The sequence below is a fragment of the Oreochromis niloticus genome, linkage group LG16 (assembly GCF_001858045.2).
Source record: "Oreochromis niloticus isolate F11D_XX linkage group LG16, O_niloticus_UMD_NMBU, whole genome shotgun sequence".
NCBI classification, from domain to species: Eukaryota; Metazoa; Chordata; class Actinopteri; order Cichliformes; family Cichlidae; genus Oreochromis; species Oreochromis niloticus.
In genome coordinates, this window is record NC_031987.2 from 6,950,361 (window position 1) to 6,966,968 (window position 16,608).

The window sequence follows — 16,608 nt, forward strand, 5'->3', positions numbered from 1 at the left end:
CGGAAGTAATGACCGAGGATCTTCATCTCGCGATATTTCACTTATTTGTATTAAGGCTGTCTACGGGTCTGCCAAGCTAAGCCTCGCTTTAGTTTTAGTGTGAATTACGTTTAGTTTTGAGCTAATTAGTGTGGTTTAAAGCGCACAAATTAGACTGATAGTATTCATTTTCCCTTTATTTCGGCAAATTTGAAGTTATGTTAATGTACACGGGTACTTGTCTTCATAGGCCAGGACATTTAGCAGTCAGCTCGGGCTAGCTTCGTGCTAGTTACGCCAACTTACTTGCATTGCAACCACGTTCACCACACTTAATCAAATTTAGTTGTTTATAACGACATAAAGACGCCACAGAGAGCCTCGGAGAATGCTTGCAACGGGAGCGGTGAGTGTAATTTCACCTTACTTTGCTTTGAAGTCTCGAACCGTCTTAACATGGAGCTTCCTCATCCTTTTGTTTGATTTACATAAAACATTGACCACCCATTCTCAAACACAGACCCAAGACGACATGCTTTTTAAACTCACTTTGCCTTTTACAGGCTGTATCTAATGTCACAGCCCTGGCTCAGGTAGACCGGGAAAAGATCTATCAGTGGATCAATGAGTTGTCCAGCCCAGAGACCAGAGAGAATGCCCTGCTGGAGCTCAGCAAGAAACGCGAATCTGTGCCAGACTTGGCACCGATGCTTTGGCATTCCTGTGGCACTATCGCTGCTCTCCTGCAGGTAAGATCTGTTGCCTCTCTCTACCTGTTGGAAATCAGGATCTCTCTTTTTTTCTTTTTTTTTGTTAGGGTGTTACTAGGAATTTATGCTTCAAATCAAACCTGAATCTTTAACCCTATGGCATAACTGGACATGCACCCTTCTAGAAATTTAACACACACAGCATCCACAGCACGTACTGTGATTGGCCTATCCAGTACTATAGATTCCCCCTGTTAATTTCACCTTAGTTTTTGAATTTCTCAGTGACAGAATAACGATCATCTCCTCAATATAAGGGATCTCCTCAATATAAGGATTCACAAATGTCAACAGATTACTGGAGAAAGATATATAGGTAATAAAGTACCAGCATTTTATTTGTTCCTGTCGGCTGGCTCCACATATAAAACACCAGAAGACACACTAATTAACACATAATGCACAAAAACATAAATGATGTTGACAACATGGCTACTTACATAAGCTACGCCATAGGCTTTACAAAGATTCAGCACAACCATTAGTGTCAGGGACTACAAGTCATGCCATGTTTGCACAGCAGCTAGGCCTTACAGACCACTCACATGAAGTGAGCTACTAAACCCTTCTTCATTACTCTGAATTATTTTGCTATATTTATTTTTATGTACATAATATGTTACATTGGTACTTGTTGCTTGTTGTTAAGAGCTCTTAGTATATTTTAAAACTTGACCTGAATTTATAAGACACTTCCAGGGCACTAGGTCTTGAAATGGTTGTAAGCGTTTTTTATCTCTACCTACCATTAGAGTTTATACCACTTGTTGAGTTCTGTTTGCCCAGTGTCGTTTGCTGTGCACCATTGATGCATTCCTTTCTCGTTGTAGGAAATAGTGAACATCTATCCATCCATTAACCCACCGACACTCACAGCACATCAGTCTAACCGAGTGTGCAATGCCTTGGCACTCCTGCAGTGTGTTGCCTCACACCCAGAGACACGGTAAGGGGACAATTAGAAGCTTTAATTGTGTCACACTAAAGAAAAACCTTTACTGCAGAGCAGAGTAATACTAAAGAAAGCCTTTAATACAGAGCAGTTTGAGTTTTATCCACTTTATTTACCTTCATTTGTTCTGTTTCAATCAGGAATTTCAGAAAACTAAACTCGAACCATGCTTCTTTTTTTATGTTTTACCTCACCTTTTCTTTTCACTGATACAAACAAGGCTTTTAAGCCTTAAATGAAAGTAGGGCTGCCACAAACGATTATTTTGATAGTCGACTAGTCACCGATTATTTTTGCGATTAGTCGACTAATCAGATCATGCATCGATTGGACGTAAAACTTACAGCTTGAAAATATGTTAAACGTTTATTTTGTGACCCAGAAAGAATAATAAGAGTAATATTAAAACTAACTAGCTGCCGCCATTGTTGACAACTGCGCTGGGCCGCACTATAAATTCTGGGACACAGCTTCTTCTTCTTCGGGGTTTAACGGCAGCTGGCATCCTTTACATGCACTGCTGCCATCTTCTGTTTCAGTCCGTTATTACACTTTTAAATCCTACTACTTATTCCTGCGTCTTTTGTGATCTTACAAAGCTTCAAACGACGCGTCGACTATTAAATCAGTCGTCGACGATTTTGATAGTCGACGTAATCGTGACTAGTCGACTAATCGTGGCAGCTCTAAATGAAAGTACCTAATTTTCCACACTATAAGGCACACTTAAAATCCTTTAATTTTCTCAAAAATCAACAGTGCACCTTATAATCCGGTGCACCTAATGTATGGATTCTGGTTGTGCTTACTGACCTCGGACCGATTTTATGTTGTACACGGTAGAGATGGCACGATACCACTTTTTTATGTCCGATACGATACCGATATCATAAATTTGGATATCTGCCGATACCGATATGAATCCGATATAGTGTGTTTTTTAATCAATAAAACTGTTTTTTAATATATTGCTGCATTTTGTATAAGTTCATACTCAAGTTTAAATAAACAACAACACTAAAGCTATTCTGTTATACCTGTATGTAAAAAAATACACTGCGCCCAAAATATTTCATAGTTCAGCAATACTGATCAATCTAATAAACTTAATCCTCCCTATTCTGGTATTTTAAAGAGTACTTAGCAGAAATATTAAGCAACCTAACTAATAGGGTTGCAAACTCCCAGGAAAAAAAAAAAAAGGGAACCACCCTCCACCTCATGATGCTTAATTGATGTAATCAACTTTAATTTGATGCAGGGTGAAAAAAATGCACAGAAATCAATTATTTTTCAAGAATAATTAAATAGATTCAACATCTTTCTTCAACAGAATTGCAGACTGCACAGATGGTACCTTCTCAAAGAAAAAAGTACTATAGCTTACTAGGGTATATTAGACTTAACAGTTACTATATACAGTAATGGACTTCTATACATTTTACATCAGATTAAAACTTTGGGTGTAAGATTCAGATAATTATTTATTAAAAGCTAGACATTTTAAATGAGAATAAGAAAGAAAAGTATGTCTTTGTGCCCCCTTTTCCCTGTTCATGCCCTATCGGCCCCCCTGGCTACACTTTGCTAGATCCGCCCCTGCACAGTTACCAGCCGTCAGCTACGTAGAAAAGGATCCTGCTCTAGAAAGTAATATTAAATACATTCTAACGACAGCTTATCAAGCTTAAACGTGCTGCTGTTGTTCCGCCGCTGGTTTCCTCTTTCTGGTGCAAAGTGGGCCAAAAACAAAGAAGAGAGACGGACTCGCGACAGAAAAGCCGATCAGCTGATCATTAAGCAGTTTCACGATTGAAGTAGCCGCAGGAAGGTGAGGGGGAGAGAGAGGCAGTCGCTCCATATATCGGTTGTTAAGCTTAATGTGGGAATGCTTTACAAACATTCAGAGATGAACTTACACACTTGCTTTACTTCTCTCTGGGATAACTTCCTCGGAGATGAAATGCTGGTTTGGTAGCGAGGCTACAAATACACACAGCAGCTCTATCACGTGAGCACACTGCTCCGACGTGCTACGTTATGAGCCGAGTTACGCCGTGTCGCAAGTTTTGTGAGGTGTTTTTTTTTTTATATTTAATGGATCGGATTACATTTTTTATTTCTCTCCGATATCCGATCCAGTAATTTAGGTCAGTATCAGACCGATACCGATACGTAATATCGGATCGGTCCATCTCTAGTACACGGTACCCAAAAATCTGTCAAAAAATGTTTTAGTACGACTTTGGTAAGTTACAAAGCCGCACCGCTTCATGGACTGTCAGAGCATTACAGCTACCGTAGTCAGGAGCCTCGCAGACTCGGAGTATCTAGGCCCAAACTCCATCCCCTTCAGGTCCCACAGTCAAACGAACACTGCGGTATCAGTGAGAGTTAAAAACTGTCTAAATTCTTTCATCTTTAATAAAATGATCAGTGTTGCTGCTTTACCAGGTGTAACAATTAAGTTTAACATCCAGGCATCCATGAAAACAGAATTTATTAAATTTAACAGAGTTAGAAGTTAGCAGGACGTTAGCTCGCTAGTTTCCACCTAAACATGATATACCATGTTCTGACTGAGAGATTTCTGAAAGAATTAAAACGTACAGCTCTGCTATCACTTCCATACGGAGCCCCACAAGGGACATGGGAGAAAAAAAAATTAAGATGAAGTTTTGCAAGATCTCGCAAAATGGACTGCATACTTCGCAGGTCACATTTGAAGGCCGAGTCGGTGTATCCTTCGTTACCCAACCTATCCCAGAATTCATAGCGCGGCCCAGCCAATTCATTTCTAACAATGGTGGCAGCTACTTTGTTTTAATATTACTCTTTCTGGGTCACAAAATAAATTTTTAAGATATTTTCCGGTGTGAATGTAGCTGTGTAAACATCAAATATCTGCTCGGTTTATCAAGACATCACATATTTGCAAAAGTGCTCCGACGTTTTCGGAAACGTCTGTTACCCACCATCTCGAAGCTAACAGGAGGTCGAGGCCCACTACAACCGGGGGGAACAAGGCACATCGTGCCTTGACCTCCCGGTCGGCTTCGAGCTGGTGGCCTCCGAAGGATGCGGCCAAAACATTTGCGAGATCTCGCAAAAGTTCATCTTAATGTTTTTTTTCTCCCATGTCCCTTGCGGGGCTCCGTACTTACAATATAAATGAACACAGAAAACTTAACAGCAGTGATGTTTGTAGGTTTACTGAAGTTGGACTAGCTGGTATTTAGTGATGTGCTACGTGATCGTTAGCGACACAGCTATGTTAGCATAACATAAACACAGTGAAGCTGGAGGATGAACGCTAACTTTCCACAAGTTAACCTGAGGGTTTTGTTTCGCTCGATGCACCCTATATTCTGGTGCCTTATGTATCAAAACAGACCCGTTCATCGACAGTGCGCCTTATAATCCAGTGCACCTTATGGTCCGAAAAATACGATATATGTTTTTGATACGAGTGTGGTTACACTGATTTAAAAGTATTTTTCTTTTTTCTTTTAATTTTTAATATCTTGCCAGGTCGGCTTTCCTCGCAGCCCACATTCCCCTTTTCCTTTATCCCTTTTTGCACACTGTGAGCAAAACGCGCCCATTTGAGTACCTGCGCCTCACCAGCCTTGGAGTCATAGGTATGCTCTCCTCTCATTGTATTATGAAACGAGTTTTTATCATTCAAAGTGTGCGTGTACAGGTGTTAAGATGTCTGTTTGTACTTAATGCAGGTGCCTTGGTCAAAACGGATGAACAAGAAGTGATTAACTTTCTTCTCACAACTGAAATCATCCCGCTTTGTCTCCGCATTATGGAATCAGGAAGTGAGCTCTCTAAGACGGTACGCAGCTATTCTGTTTTTAAAGTAGTCTAAACCTTTACAGATAGCCCGCAGCATAATATTGACAACTACTAGCGAGAAATCTTTATACGCATGTTTATTTTTTTCAGGTTGCTACCTTCATACTGCAGAAGATACTGCTTGATGACACAGGGCTGGCTTACATATGCCAGACTTATGAGCGTTTCTCCCATGTGGCAATGATCCTTGTAAGTGTTTGCTGTAAAGATATGCATGGACATGATCAGATAGACTTTCTGTGCCATGTTGACACATCATCAGTTACAAGAAGAGTGGTTTAATCACACTGATTTCTGTTCGTAATTTGTTGAAAAGTCCAGACAGAATTAAAAACTTTTGATAACCGTTCGGAATAAACTGACACTAACTGATATTTAAAAACCAATTGTCTGTTCAAAGCTTTTTACAAACTGACCAGAAGAAAATCTGCATCAAGTCACATCTTTACTTCGCTGTCAATTATGACCAAGCAGAAATGGTCCACAGTTAGTTTTTTTTTTCAACAATTAATTTTCAGTCATTATCAGCAAGTGAAATTCCCTAACTTCAGAACGTAAACTTCATATTAAAACTAAACTTTATTTTTCAAAAGGAATCAGTTCGTTGCACTGCAGTTTGAACCCTAGAGTCTTGTGTTAATGTTTCTTTTTGGTGTTTTAAAAACCCAACTGGGCACGGACATCACAAACTAGCCCAGGCTGCGGTGGCATGCAGCATGGTTCATGTCACATGATTGAGCCTATAAAATAAATTTAAAAAAATAAACCCTTGAGATGTTGAGAGCAGCATAGTAACAATATTTACTGCACTCCACTGATTTGATTTATGTAATCCATCTACAGGGAGCTGATCAAATAAATGTACCAAGGACAGAAGAAAATGAGCCCATGTCACATTCATTGCCTTTGATGTGTAAAGAGCACGCTGTAAAATCCTGTCACGTGTTCACAGCTGAACTTTAATCTTCAGTCAGAATAAAAATTTTTGATCCAGTTTGGTGGTTCTCAAACTGTGAGGTGTGGGCAACCTGGTGAAATCATTAGGAGGGAAAAAAGTCAAATAAATCGAGACATTAACAGGAGTTTTCTGAGGCTTTCACACTGATCTTTAACTCAAATGTAGTTTGAGTGCTTTCTTTAAATAATAATTTGTTGATTTGTGGTGTGTGGGTCGGGATCTTTGTTTGCTGGATGTAACTACAGCTGCTGTCTCCATCATGTTTGCATCTTTAGGGTAAAATGGTGCTGCAGCTCTCCAAAGAACCATCAGCTCGGCTGCTGAAGCACGTTGTCCGCTGCTACCTTCGCCTTTCAGATAATCTCAGGTAGAGCATCTTTACTCTGTTGCAGTTTATTGTGTGCTTGCGAGTTTTAACTGTTGATCTGTATAACACTGGCTTCGCTGTTTGAAGACTTCAGTCAGCTTGCCACTAGGAGGAGCTATTGCAAAAATACACTGTGGTAGTTTTTATACCATGAGATGTTTGTGTGTGTAAAAACAGTTCATGATAACAGGTTGTATTAGATGTAATAGCTGCGGCTTTGTTTGAAACACTTGGGAATAACTGCATAGACAGAAAAATGCACTACATGTTGAAGCTGTTTATCTTTTAGGACAATTATATTTTTTTTTATTTTTGCCTTACTCTTCTTTTTAACCTGACATTAATTTTTTGGAAAGGATATCTCTGCACTTTCATTGAGTGTTTTCATCAAGTTTGAAGTTCAATTTCATTAAAAGGAGGTTTTGTGTTGTTCCTTCCTCAGAGCCAGAGAGGCACTCCGTCAGTGTCTACCCGACCAGCTGAAGGACAGCACCTTCGCCCAGGTGCTGAAGGATGACACCACCACCAAACGCTGGCTGGCTCAGCTGGTCAAAAACCTGCAGGAGGGCCAAGTGACCGACGCCCGGGGCATCCCGCTGGCCCCGCAGTGAAGAAGCATGAATTCACAGGAGACACAAATGGACTTGAATTTGTATTCTGTCACATGTGGTGCTAAGACTGAAAAGTAAACAACATGATGGAAGAAGATATTTTTGCTTTTGGGTCATTTATTTTTCCACATCTTCTTCTTTATAGGAACCCAGACTGTAGGATTTCTGAAACTTTTGTGAATATTTGAAAATCCAATAATGATACATTGGCTGATGTTTTCCTTGAAACAGGTTGATAAAGAAATGTTTAGGTAGGATATTTTGCGGTTTAAAAAAAGGAAAACGGTAACACTCCTGCATTTTTGTTAAACAGTGAAATTAACTGACATTTCCTTTTTAGAAAGTAAATAAATATGCATTAAAATGCATTCCGTTTTATATGAAACAACAGACAAACTAATATTAAAATGTGTCTACTGCTGCAGTAACTACAAATACATTTCGCCATGATTATCACCACACAGATTACAGGTAAATTAAAATAAGATGGTACTCGCTGTAAATATCCTCTTGCTATCACTGGATCCTACAGTTACATCCCACATTACATACATACTCTTGTTTGTTGTGTTTCTAATGGGACTACTTATGTCTCTTTCCAGATGTGCACACTGGTATGTGCAGCAGTTTAGTAATACAGTGATATTCTGTACATTTGCTGGCACATTTGTGTAAAGAAAAAAAAAAGATTTCTGTTCTGAATAAATCTGAGCTGGACTGCACTTGTTGGCAATATTTCACAAATAAACAATTTTACACTGAACTCCTGCCCCTGGCAGTGCCCTTTATGTGTGATTAGACTGTGTATGGAATTTGACTGTCAATCTATAGCTCAATAATATGACTGCAAGCACTTTTTATTGGGGTTTTTTATTTAAATAGTTCCATTATTTGCGGCTTTGTTGTTTAACAGCTAAAATCCTACAAATCTTCTTTTACAGTGAAATTCCTAGGAGAATTACTTTTAATTTAGAAAGTAGCAACCGGAAGCGATGGTCTCAGTGTTTGAGCAGACCGCAGATCTCGCGTATCCTGCCACTAGTTGGACGCTAACCTCGCGAGAATATTCAGAAGCTGGTCTGTGGACAGTTTTCAAACTTTGCCCAACTTCTCTCGGTTTGTACCCGCTAATGCGCCGTTGAGTCTCCCGGCAAAGCACCTGACAGCTCGTCGGGAGCCCTTCGGGTTACAGAGTTCAAATGAAAGCCGTGATTCTCGCCGCCGGGTACGGAACCAGGCTCCAGAGAGATGTGTTGGCGGACACCACCGGAAGATTCGCCGACCTGGCGCACGTCGCCAAGCCGCTGCTGCCCGTCGGTCGGTGCCCTTTGAGCTCACACTGGATCCACGCGCTGACCGTGTCCGGCTCCGTGGACACCATCTATGTCGTGGTAAATAACCAGTAACTAGGTCCAATAACTAACTCCATTTCACAGGAATCTGATCCGACTCTGTGTGTACAAACACATCATAGATAGTTCCCTGATTCACTTTACATGTTAGTCAAATAGATAGAGATAAAATGTTAGGCACAATGAGTACCTTCTCTTCTGATGTAATGATTAAAGTTTGCTTATAATGCTTTGGTCTTGTCCTTGTTTCAAATGTTCTGTTTACAGTTCAGATATTTTCTACCTTCATCGGTAACGTGCAGGTCTGTGACCCACTCTTATCCTCTGCTGATCTCCACAGACCAACGCTCTGTACCTCAGGGCATTTGAAGAATGGGCGACAAATTTCACAAATGTCCAGATCCTCAGCGACCAGACGACAAGCAATGATGTAATCCTTTACACTCCGCTTCCATACCGTCCACTGACCTGTAATCTAAAGATTTTTTTTACACATGCACCGCAGTGCTGAGGTTTTCAACACACCACGCTCTATCCAAAATACATTTAAGCTCTGATAAAAACTGCGACTAGATTGATTTTACACCCCGTGCCTTTAGAGTATGAAATTTGGAGTGGATGTAAAAATGAGTTTTCAGCCCTGAAAACTTCTTGTGGATATCTCCTGTACTTGTGAAATTGTGAGAGGAAAAAATAATTAAAGCATGCAAATTTTCAACCCACTCCTGTGCACTTCGAGGGCCTGTAATTCTGAAAATAGTCAGAGCATGAAGGTAAATTTTTGCATAGTTTCATTAAATATGCTGAAGCTCTTGTGCATTAAGTAAGCTGTTGATTCCAATGTCAGGCAGGGATTTTTTTCTCTGATCTGGCTGATTAACTGGACTGATTCGTCCTTCACCAGGAACGACTAGGCGCCGTGGCCTGCCTGCAGCTCGCTGTAAAGCACTTTAACATAGAAGATCATGTCATAGTTATCGGAGGGTAAGTTTGTGTTCCTTAGCTCATGGTAAACTGTAGTTTTGAGTGTGTAAACAGCTCTGAGATGTAGCTCTCTCCCTGTCCATCCTGAACAGTGACACCCTCTTCAAAGAAGATTTCAGCCTCAGGAAAGTTAAAAAGAGGTTCTCTGATGTCCAGTCAAAGTGTGAAGACAGCTGCCTTGTGCTGTCGTATCAGTGCAAAGACGAGGGTGAGGTTAATAAAGCTGTTCACGTGTCCAACATCAGCTGTGGCTTTGCGTCTTCTTCCCTGTTAGTTCTGTATTCTATGTTTGTGTGTTCAGAAACCCAGAAATATGGAATCCTGGAGGCAGACACTGATCTTCGTGTCCTCTGTATGAAGGAGAAGCCTCTTCCCTCAGAGACAAAGTCCAGGAGAGCAGTAAGTTCAACACAAATAGTCAGAATGTGGTAAAATATACACTCAAGGATCTTAGGATTAAAGACTGTAAATAAAAGATGGAACTTTACTCAGACTCAGAACACAGCGCTGACTATTTTTGGTTTTCAGTGCCCTTGTTTCTACGTGTTTTCAAAAAGAAGTCTTCCTCTGTTGGACACTTTCCTCGAGGAAAAAAAGGTAAACGAAATAATCCGACACTCCACAATTAAGTTATGTTTTTATTATTAATGAGAAGCTTCATATATCCGCAGGATGCTCCGATCACAGAGAAAGACGCTCCGGGAAACTTTGTGTCTTGGCTCATCCCGAGGTAATTTCAGCTGAGAGAAATCTGAGTTTTACTCCAAATAAATAACTTTAGCTTTTTGTGTGTTTCAGAAGGAATCAGGGTTTCATTTTGAATCTGTTCTTGTATTTTTCATACACTTAAATGACACTCAAGCTTAGATGATGGCAGACTGTTGTATTTCTTCTTCTTCTTTTTTTTTCAGGAAACCTGTTTACATTCAGGAGATTTCTGGGCGTTTTGATGTTGGAAACTTGCCATCATATGTAGAATGCAATCTGTACTTCAAAGAAAAACTTCAGGACATTGAGTCGTACATGGTGTAAAAGGAAGTTTATTTTTTTGAAACTGATCCAAGAAGAAAATCATTGTGTGTGACTGTAAATACACCTTTAATTTTATGATGAATCTTTTCTATAAATGTTATTTTATTAATCTAAACAATGTGGAGTCTTGTGCATTTGTCCGAGGCCTTCTCGCGGCTGTTCTCCATCTTTGCAATGCGGGAGCCGAACTGCATGGCTCTCTTGGGCAGGACGGCCGATTGACCGAGGCCCAGTCGCTTTGCTGTCATCCTCAGGAGTAGTTTCTCGCCGACTCCTCGGGGAAGCGACAGATCGGCCTTCTGCCACACGGGAAGCGAATTCAAGTAGCTCACCACATCTTCGTCCAAGTACGGAAACCTGCAGAGAGTCCACAGAGGAGAGCGGCTTTAATCTGCGGTGCTCAAAATAAATTCTACACGGAGCTGCAGTTTCAACCAGTACACCAGTCATGATTTCATACATGGCATTAATTTTTTAAGAATATCAAGAGATAAAACACCCACTGTGATATTTTTTTTTTTAGCCACCTTACAGAGTGCTGTGGAGGGGAGCTGTATTAACTGTTCATGACTCTCAGTTCAATTATGATTAAATGAAAAAAATAAACATTTTTGTCAAATTATGATTTATTTACACTAAAAATTCCCAAAGAGCACAATTTGTTGCGCTCTTTGCACTTATTGACAAATAAAACTTATACCAGCCGATCTGCAAATAAGAGGACATTTATTCCACTTCGGATATTTAAAGAGCTCAAACTTAGAGGAAAAAAAAAAGCTGAGACTTTATCATAATAACTACAATTTTTTAAAAAAAATATATAATTTGTGTATCAGCCAGAATTTCAAAACCCATTCCAGTTTACAACCTTATATTAAAGCTATGAAAGTGGTATTTAGCTTCATTATCTGTGTACAGACACCTCAGTTTAAAATCTCCGCCTGTAGAAAATTCACAGAAATGGACGGCACATCCTTCAATCAAACAGAAACAGCATGCTGCTTAAATTTTAACCAGACATGAACAAAAATATTATTTCAAGTCGATTTCATTTTCAGTTTTTCCCTGAATGGTTCTGCTTACTGACAGCAGGTGGCAGTAAAATGTTTTAAAAACATGACATAGAAAACAACAGCAAATCTGTAAAAGCTGCGCACTTTTTTTTAAAAACATCAGGAAGGAAAACTCCACCTATCTGTTAGACATCAAGGATACACATGGGATGTTCTAAAGACCCCAGATTCATTAAAATAAACATCTTACCCACCACACAGACAAAACAAGCTTCACTTGTAGACCTACCGAGCTTCCTTTCCATGGTCCCCGATCACTCTGTCGTCTCTGCCCAAATTCCTGGAGGAGATCCGGCCCAGCTCCATGGCCAGCTCCTGGATCAAGCCTTCGTGTCCAGAGGTCTTAAACCGGACTCGGTGCCTTGAGTAACCAGCCAGCTGCTCATCTGCTCCAATTCCGGTCAAAATTACCTGCACTCACGACAAACGAACAAAAATCAGAAACGTCTCTGATAACAAGTTTTTAAAATTAAATGTGAACTAATTTTGCTTTCCACCAGCTCTGTATTTTTCTAGCTTTACATGATTCAAAGCTCACAATAATCCTAATCTATCTTAAATTGGCCTTTAACACCATTTATGACCCAAACTGTTTTATTCCTGAGAATCCTCCTCAAAGGACAGTTTCATCAAATTAAAAAGAAGTTATACTGAGCTCTTCCTACAAAAGAAACTCCGCTCTTTCTCACCTTTGCCGACGACGTGAATGGCCTCTGGTGGTCGCCCTCCGCAATGAATCCCACTCCTCTTGCAGCAAACCAAACAGCACAGCCGATGCTGTCGTCCAGCACTGTGTCCAGTGGATGCACCAAGTGACAGACACACTCCAGGCGCTTTTCCTGCAGTTCCTCCTGCGTTACGTTAATCTCCACAAAGTTCCACTTCCTCTCAGGGTTCAGTTCTTGTAGTTCCCTGACCCCAGCTCTTCCAGTGATTCTGTCAGGAACGTCAAAGGGGCTGAACACTTGGGAATTTTCCCGATCAGCTTTTAAATCTATGGGCTTATTTTTGGGCTTTCTCGAGGACTTGTTCTGCTTTTTGGGCTCCTGTAGTTTAAAGGCCACATTCAGCAGGTCTACAGGCTCGTGCGCAGGTATGTGACGGTCAGCTAAAGCAGCCAGGATCATTGAATCAATGCCTCCTGAGAAAAGTATGGCAACACGAGCACAGTCAACAGCAGGAGGAGAGAGGTTTAGAGCCCTGAAAGGTAGAGACTGAACGCGTCTCCTCACTGCCTCGCTGAGAACGTCGATGAGATGATTCACCTCATCAATTTTCTCCTCGCTGCCCAGCAGCTTCTCCAGATCCTCCACAGACAGACATGAGTTTGAGTGAATTTCTGTATCATTTAATGTTTCTGGAAGAGACACATTCATAGGTAAAACAGGTGAAGAGAGTTCAAGACCCGACTGGTTCATCACAGCACTGCAGCCTCTCGGGACAGACTCCAACACCTGAGGTATGGTGTCATTACTGACATCACTTTCTGCATGAGCCCACGGATAAACCTCAAATGCCACACAGCCAGCTTCTGCTGCCGCCTTGAGGTTAACCCTGAACACACCAGCTACCGGGACTTCCTGCCACACGCACTGTTTGGGACCAGAAGTGTGAGCAGCCACAGAAGTTAGAGTCAGTTCACCGGCCTCTGCGTCAAATGTCCATAATAAGCTCCGCCTACCAAAGAAATCTCGGCCAAACCACAGGTAGTCTCCTGCCTTCTGGTAGTAAACAAACCCCCAAGGTCCACGAATAGCAGACAGGACAGCGAGAATCTCTGAAGGGGCATTGCAGGATGATAGCCGCTGAGCTACAACCGCGGTGTCGTTCTCCTCTGGCGTCACCGGCAGGCCACTGAAAATCTCTCCATTCCACAGCAGGATGTTTCCAGCGTTGTCTTGAAGCGGCTGAGCAGTGAGAAGACCTCTCATGTGAAGAACGTGAGCAGAGAATAAACAGCGATAGCTGAGATCTGAGTCTGTGATGGTGAGGTCCCGGCTCGAATTGGGCCCTCTCCTTTTTAAATGTTCATAAACTCTTTGGTTCCACTGAGAGTGAGCGGACGCCAGACTCAGCGCACAGAAGATCCCACACATCGCGGCGTTGCTGTGGCCTCAGATATCCTGAAGTTCCTTTTTCATATAATCGAGCTCCTCTGCAAACAGAACAATGCACTAGTTACATAAGCCATAAGAGCCTTCACTACAGTCCTATTATAGCATAAAACACGCTGCTGAGTGTTTAATTTTTTTTTTTTTAAAAACGGGGACCCCGTTCCCAACTTCACTGGCATCAAATTCAAAATGAGTAAATACAGGAAAAGCCGGCAAAGACAGAACAGAAAAACAGCCGGGCACTGACACAACCAAGAGTAACAAGACTTTCCAACATTTCCAGTGTTTGTTTTTACCTCACTGCAAATATTTCTCAAACCTACGTCTGAATAAAGTCCTTTATTGAGCAGTTTCTGATGCATAAACCTAAAATAAACAATGCGGCTCAGAAACACCCCCACAGTGATGCCGGTGACTTTTCAATCTTTAGCTTGTCTTGATAACGACGCCTGAAGTTTGATCGACATATTCTTGAAAATCTAATGGAGTTTTGATCAGAACAACTCTGGACTGGACGAGATGTTCTGGGCATGTCCTTATAAGAGGAAGCCCTGGGATAGATACAGGACAAACTGGAGAGATCACATCTCTCAGCTGGCCTGGAAACACCTTGGTCTTCTTCCAAATTAGCAAGTGGAGGTCTTTAGGGAAGGGAGGTCTGGCCTTCTCTGCTTAGATTACTGCCCCCAGTCTCCCACTATCCTGGATAGCAGCAGAAAACGATTGGATGGATGGATGGATGGATGTTAAAAAATAAACAAAGCGGGATAAATCTGTTTTTTGCATCTTAATCTGGAATCTACCCTGTTTGTCACATGATGTATCACATTTTTCAGAAAAAAAACTCTCAGTTAAAAAATTTTTTTAGAATTTTTGTTCATCTTTACTTCCAACACGGAAGTTTTCACCTCTCAACCAGAGACACTTCTCTCATCTTACTTTTGCAGGAAGTGAGTGTCTGACTTCTGTCTCCTACGAAGAAGATGTTACTGTTCCTCTGCTGGATGTAGACTTTCTGAGGGGGGAAACAATCTGCATTAACCCACATTTACACTCTCAAAACACATGACTGCACCAGCCTGACAACATAGGGATGTGATTTGCGTGTTTCCCATCATAACTGCACAGATAATGATGTGATCTAATAAATTTTGAGACTTTTCCACTTCCTCCACTCACCCTGTTTTTCTTCAGATTGCAGAGCTCGTCCACAAGCACCTTCTGCTCTTTAATCTGTAAATTGGCAACACGGAAAGTTTCACCGATAAAAACTACACTATCTGAATCTGTTAAGACACATAAAGCTAACAGAAGCGGCAGAATAATTATACATAACGAAAATAACCAAAAACCTATGTATTTGGGAGACATCCTGTGGTCTGTTACAGCCACATTAGCCATATTAGCATGTTTGGGCTAACGCTACCTTCTTGTTCAGCTCTTCTTTTACTGCGGCCTGTCCTTCAAACTGCTCGTCACTGCTGCAGCCTTTTGAAGACATGATAGTGCGAAGAAACGTAGGAAAAACTGTCCAGAGATTTTACTAATAAAATCGAACCCGGTTCAGAGTAAACTCATGTGTCTAACCAGAAGGAAGCTTTTCCGGGTGCTGAAGGTTTACACAGTTTGAACTCTACTGCCTCCTGCTGGTGGGCGGTAATACAGCCATTCAACTGTATCATTCATCTGTATCAAAAAATACAGATATTAATTTGTACATGGTCTATTTTTTTTTTAACTTTTTCTTTTCTTTTTTTTTTTTTACCAGAGCAAACCAGTTAAATATGATATGATTCCTTCTTTTATTTATTTATGTTTTTTATATGTTTCTTCATGCCATGTTTGCCATCCCACAATGCACTTGGATGCACCATATACATCAATGGGTCACCACAAGCTTCCAAGACTTTCTTCAACCACCAAAGGTAGTCAGCCTGAAACTCCTGGCATTTATTTGGGGACTTAACGTGAAGCATTATCCAATTAACATTATTTTAATGTGCACCAAGACCAGTCAGAGTTTCAAAATAAGCCAAAGTCCTTTTATTCACTTAAACATGGCTGTCTATCGATGTTCATTTCATTAGACTTTTATCAAAGTCAGCCTTATTTGGAGCCTACTGAGGTGGTTCAGGTGATGTATGTCCAGGATGCCTCCTGGATTCCTCCCAGGTGAGGTGTTTTAGGCATTTTTTTTACTGGTAGGAAACCCTTCAATAGGTCATGAAGGAGCGATGATGTCTCTCAGCAGGCTTAGACCCCCCTAAAAAAGCTGGAGAATGTGCCCGGGGAAAGTGAGGTCTAGGTATGACTGTCACTTTTCTCTCAATTAGAACCACAGATGTCAACCTGCCCCACACAGCAGACACACTTGGGTCTAATCTGGACATCTTCAGTTACCAAATATGCAGATCACACATCACAAGCTCTGGGTTACTGCAGATGTCGGGTGGGCTCGATGCCACAGCACACCTGACATTCGGTCTATAAAGGTGAACCTGTGGCTCTGCTGGGGTAGCTAGACTCATCCTAATGACATTTGGGCCAAATAT

The 16,608-nt window shown here is 41.1% G+C and overlaps 4 protein-coding genes across 5 annotated transcripts; 2 read left to right on the top strand and 2 right to left on the bottom strand.

Moving 5' to 3' along the window:
* Positions 1 to 41: 41 nt before the first annotated feature.
* Positions 42 to 8,264, top strand: cnot9 (CCR4-NOT transcription complex subunit 9). Of its 2 annotated transcripts, XM_003458363.5 has the most exons (8): positions 44 to 385; positions 543 to 728; positions 1,580 to 1,695; positions 5,233 to 5,342; positions 5,436 to 5,545; positions 5,656 to 5,754; positions 6,799 to 6,890; positions 7,333 to 8,264. In XM_003458363.5, exons 1-8 carry the CDS (start codon positions 368 to 370, stop codon positions 7,499 to 7,501), a joined length of 900 nt encoding a protein of 299 aa, XP_003458411.1. In that variant the 5' UTR covers positions 44 to 367; the 3' UTR covers positions 7,502 to 8,264. The 2 variants fall into 2 exon arrangements, with proteins under 2 accessions (XP_005463420.1, XP_003458411.1); XM_005463363.3 differs by having other exon boundaries at positions 42 to 385; positions 5,233 to 5,545.
* A 247-nt stretch (positions 8,265 to 8,511) lies between these two features.
* zgc:136439 (uncharacterized) lies at positions 8,512 to 10,984 on the top strand. Its single transcript, XM_003458355.5, has 8 exons — positions 8,512 to 8,892; positions 9,194 to 9,283; positions 9,758 to 9,837; positions 9,930 to 10,045; positions 10,139 to 10,236; positions 10,366 to 10,434; positions 10,509 to 10,567; positions 10,749 to 10,984. Exons 1-8 carry the CDS (start codon positions 8,701 to 8,703, stop codon positions 10,867 to 10,869), a joined length of 825 nt encoding a protein of 274 aa, XP_003458403.1. The 5' UTR covers positions 8,512 to 8,700; the 3' UTR covers positions 10,870 to 10,984.
* Positions 10,952 to 14,075, bottom strand: asnsd1 (asparagine synthetase domain containing 1). Its single transcript, XM_025903775.1, has 3 exons — positions 12,632 to 14,075; positions 12,172 to 12,353; positions 10,952 to 11,226 (listed from the first exon to the last, which is right to left on the bottom strand). Exons 1-3 carry the CDS (start codon positions 14,036 to 14,038, stop codon positions 10,980 to 10,982), a joined length of 1,836 nt encoding a protein of 611 aa, XP_025759560.1. The 5' UTR covers positions 14,039 to 14,075; the 3' UTR covers positions 10,952 to 10,979.
* Positions 13,992 to 15,689, bottom strand: asdurf (ASNSD1 upstream open reading frame). The gene is made up of 4 exons (XM_025903777.1): positions 15,483 to 15,689; positions 15,236 to 15,289; positions 14,996 to 15,071; positions 13,992 to 14,097 (listed from the first exon to the last, which is right to left on the bottom strand). The coding sequence occupies exons 1-4, from the start codon at positions 15,555 to 15,557 to the stop codon at positions 14,057 to 14,059; spliced, it is 246 nt and encodes an 81-aa protein (XP_025759562.1). The 5' UTR covers positions 15,558 to 15,689; the 3' UTR covers positions 13,992 to 14,056.
* Positions 15,690 to 16,608: the final 919 nt, after the last annotated feature.